This window comes from Triticum aestivum, chromosome 2D, assembly GCF_018294505.1.
Source record: "Triticum aestivum cultivar Chinese Spring chromosome 2D, IWGSC CS RefSeq v2.1, whole genome shotgun sequence".
In the NCBI taxonomy this organism is placed as follows: Eukaryota; Viridiplantae; Streptophyta; class Magnoliopsida; order Poales; family Poaceae; genus Triticum; species Triticum aestivum.
Window position 1 is genome coordinate 634,639,311 of NC_057799.1, and position 4,564 is coordinate 634,643,874.

Below are 4,564 nucleotides of genomic sequence, written 5' to 3' on the forward strand. Positions count from 1 at the left end.
CAAGGTAAATGCAAGAGGCCCCTGAGCCAGCATCGATCCATCACAGAACTTACTGCCCCAGATCGATCACCACCAAGACATCAACTCAACGAATCAACTGCTATTTGTTACCATACCACTAAGACACACACATAAGCAGGAAAATGCAGACTTGCATGGAAAAAGAATAAAATCTGGTGGTGGTTTATGTTCTCACTGTTGCTTGATGATCTCCTCCTCCTCCTCCTCCACCTGGACGAGCTTCTTGTGGTGCGCGTTGTAGAAGCGGTAGGCGGTGTAGCCTGCGCCGGCGACGCCCAGGCCCAGGGAGGGCAGAATCTTCCAGTGGTGCCGCGCCCCGAAGTCCTTCCCAATCCCAGCAGGGGCGGGGGTCGTTCGCTCGAACATGGCGGCGCTCCACTAAGCAGCCGCGCGAACCACCACACTCACTGGATGAAATGCAAGGAGTCAGTAGGGCGGAATCAGGCAGGCTAGCTATGCCGGGTTGGTCGGCGGAAGAGCTCGAATCGGACGGACCTGCAGTCCGGTAAGCGGCGGGGAGGAGGAGGAGGAGACGGAGATGGAGATGGTGGTCGGCGGCAGGAGCTAGGCGCGGAGCAGGTGAGTTGGACGGCAGCGAGCAGCGGGCACGGCGCCTCCGCCTCCGCCGCCGCCGTCTCGAGTCGTGGGCCGACTCGGTCCGTGTGTTTATTTTGGGCCGACTCGGTCTCCTCCGCCGTGTCTATTTACTTTACTTTATCTATTACTCTGTGTGTGGCCGAATCGCGCAAGCGAAGCAAACCCTACCCCCGAAAAAAATCCCCAATCCCCAATCGGAGACAGAGAGAGATGGCCGGCGCCGCGGAAGGGGAGGCTCGTCCCCTCGTCGTCGTCGGAAGGGGAGCGCGCCGGTCAGCCAAGGTTTCTGCCGCGGCCGCGGAAGGGGAGACTCGTCCCCTCGTCGGAGCCAAGGTGATGGGGCCTCGCCTCAGCCTCAGCCTTTCTCCGGATGCTCTGGACCTGATTGCGAGGAGGGAGGCCTTGCTCTCGGAGTGGGCCGCGTCGGAGCCCTCGGCCTCGCCGTCGCTCCCTGAAGCTTCAGCGTCGCCCTGGTCCCTCATCTTGTCCCGTTGCCTACCATCATCCCTACAGCCACAGCCTGAGCCTGAGCCATTCGACAGGGTCGAACACAACTGGAACAGGTAACAAGGCATTCTTAAACTTCAGATCTCCCTACTCCTCGTACCTAACTAACTCATCCGTGTTTATCTTATATATCTTGTATCTTGATAGTTCTATGATGATGATGATGATGCCGAGCCCCTCTGAGGTAGCAGCAGCTCAAGATCATCAACTTGTCATGGAATGCCTTCGCCACTATAACTTAAATCATCCGGTATGTATTGTATCTACTCCTCTCGCTTTGCTCTTTTGCAGCTTGCTTGGTTCCGATCCATGTATCTATCTATGTGCACACTGATTTAAAATGGGAGATTTGTCCCACAACCAAACAACCCCGGCCCTATATGCAGTCATTAATAACTCTTCCAAAATCTCAAGCGGCCTTTAAACGATTTCAATTTTGATCGCTCCTACTGTCATATATAAAACGGTTATCTCGAGAAGATGATGTTTGTGGATTATTTGCCACTGACTGGCATATACTTGTCCTCTTACAAGTTTTTTTAACTAGAAACTGCAAAACTGAAGGTTGTTGTTAACTTAACCCTAGTCATTCAGTCATTGTTCTGCTTTTGTTTTACCTTGCTTATTGCTAACATGTACTCATTTCATTTTCCATGGTTGGTTGGTCAGGAAAATGAGTACGTACCTGCCCCTGGCAAGGTGACCAGATACAGCAGTCCTCACAATGGTTCTTGCTGGACTCATGGCAACTTCGTCGCTAGCCCCAAGCACTCCGGCTACTTCTCCTTACTGCCCCCTAGACCAACTCTCTTATTTTATGAGCTTGTTACCAAAGATGGTTTTGAAGGAGTTGTCTCGTGCACCCCGCTAGGTATGTATTATTGCTATCTTCATTCATCACATCATACATACCACATGTTGGATCTGGAAACTCAAATCTCTTTCAGTGCTAAAACCCAAACAACCACCATGAGGCATGCATGTCATCATATACAGGAAGCTAGTGCTTGATGCCGAAAACCACCTTAGCTTATTGTATATTTATATATCTTTTTCATTAAAATGTGCTCTCGTGACCAATGTTTTGAAACTTGTTTATGTTGTCTTTTTGTGGTGTGGTGAATTTGAGGTACTTGCAATGTTTTTACATTTATTATGCATTTTTTTTTGGATTTTTCAATTGGGATAAACTTGTGGTATTTCCCTTTTTCTTCTTCTCTTTTTTGTGCACAAGGTGACTGATACGTACTCCCTCCGTCCCACCATATAAGATTTTTTGCAAGCTAAAACAGCTTGCAAAAACATTTTATATTATGGGACAGAGGGGGTACTAGTTTATGGGATCTTTCCTGGTACAATCAAGATGGCTGTTGTTACAAACCTAGCTAGGCTCCTGGTTTTTATTCCATGTTCCACTAGCTAGGTTATTACTTTGCTTTATAAAAATATATATATTCACGGACCTACCTTGTTAGTGCCTTTGCTGTTACACCATGCATTTTCTATGCTGATTCCGCTTTGTTAATTTCCTTGCTTGTGTTTGTTTTTCACACAGATGAGCCAGTTACCGAAGCCTACAGTTTGTTTGGCCTTCATCTTGGGTGGGGAACTCGTCGTGATGGCAGTTGTATGTCCTCGCTTCCTCTTTTTTATATATCCTTTGATGACAGAACACAAGTGCACAATTGTTCTCTTGCTTGTGCATGTTTGTTGACTTAGTGGCTTTGGTGTCTTTGTTTTTTCAGCGGATTGCCTTTGCAATACATGCAACCGTCTTGTTGATAGCGAGGTTCCTTCTGTGGGGAATGCATTTCCGTGTGGACATTACAAGGCAGAGCGTGTTTGTCAGATGTGCTATCTTCAGTCTGAAGTGCTGCATCCATCGCCAGAGAAATTTGCGTTTGGAAAATGATGACTAGAGCTGGCTGAGCACTCAATCTATCATTTGTGGATAGGAAAGACTTGTAATATGATGACATGCCTTAGGTTGCTGGTTGTGCTGCTGCATATTAATTATGTCTTCCCGGGTGGAATGCCCTATGCTATGCTATGTAGTATTGTGAAGCAGATGATGGCTCTGGCATAAAATAAAATCATATATTTATGAGATTGTTGATAGCAACGCTGTGGTTAACTGTTTTAGTTGGCAACTCAACTTCATCATACCCGTCTTGGATCTTCTTATAGCTCATGTCTTACTTATTCTCTTTGCATTCCAGTCCAGGGTGTACCATTCTTGTCACGGTTGAGCAGCTACTAAGCCTAGGCACATTTCTACTATATTTTAGTTCTATTACTACTGATAGCAAAGCTATGTGACTTGATAGTTCAACTGTTTGATGAAAGTAGTCTACTTGTAGTTGCTATTCTGCAATCAGCTGGCTTTATTTTGCTATGTTTAGAAGAAATATTACTGTTGATGCACAGAGAGAGAAAACATCTTGCCAGCTGCTTCAACCGGTTCCGTACATGCATGATCAGGTAAATTTAATAGGGTGGCCTTAAGTGGCAGATTTGACAAACTGATCTGTATCAGTTTATCAATGTTCTCAAAGAATAACAAATTGTTGGTTAATTTGGTTTGCTGATCTGTGAGGTCATTCAGTGATATTTTGATCATCTGCTGCAGCAGCAGCTTATTGGTCAGTATCGTGGTTCACTTCTTTTTATTCAAGTAAAATAAAATTGTACTGAATGCCATGCTACATTCCTTGTGTGAGCACCTTGCTGCTCATCTTACACAACATTCGTCTAGTGTCACTACAGCATGTACCTTAAGTACTCCCTCCGTTCCTTTTTATAAGTCGTTCTAGACAGATGATTTCGAACCGTTTTGGGAGCTGTCTGAACCATCTACAACGTCTTATAGATGTGAACAAAGGGAGTAAAATAAAACGCTGGTATGCATGTTCGAAGGCATTCTGAATTTATGCTAGAAATGATCCAGAAGCAAGGCATTCTGAAAACGCCTACAAAGGCTATGTGAGGCAGTTTTAAAGTGCCCCCATTGATTATTTCTGTAGATTGCCTCCAAAACATTGTTTGTGTGTTATTCAAATTGCCTTTGAATTTTGGGATAATTGTTTCTGTGCCCTTAGTTGGGTCACCCTCGACTGATTTGCCCCTAAATTTGGAAAACACGCGGTCTTGCCCAGCTTTGACCGCTTCCCTTGCGTTTTTGCCCTTCCGGCACGTCTCCGTCCAGTCAGCGACGTTTGACCGCAAACGACGCGTTACTTTGGACACCGCTTGCCCCCGTGCTCACTCACACTCTCATTCCCCACTCTTGCTCCCTCTTTTTCCCTCTGACGAACCCTAAATTGCGGCGACGAGCGGTGGGCGGCCAGATCCATTGCAAGGTGATGGGGGAGAAAGCGTCGGCGGTGGCCGCTGCGGTGGTAGGAACAGCACACCTCCATTGCAGCGCGGAGAAGGCGGC

General features: G+C 46.7%; 1 protein-coding gene across 1 annotated transcript; it reads left to right on the forward strand.

Moving 5' to 3' along the window:
• The first annotated feature begins 726 nt into the window (after window positions 1–726).
• LOC123050613 (uncharacterized) lies at window positions 727–3,243 on the forward strand. The gene is made up of 5 exons (XM_044473381.1): window positions 727–1,181; window positions 1,273–1,375; window positions 1,795–1,996; window positions 2,681–2,752; window positions 2,871–3,243. Exons 1-5 carry the CDS (start codon window positions 829–831, stop codon window positions 3,035–3,037), a joined length of 897 nt encoding a protein of 298 aa, XP_044329316.1. The 5' UTR covers window positions 727–828; the 3' UTR covers window positions 3,038–3,243.
• The last annotated feature ends 1,321 nt before the right edge of the window (window positions 3,244–4,564 follow it).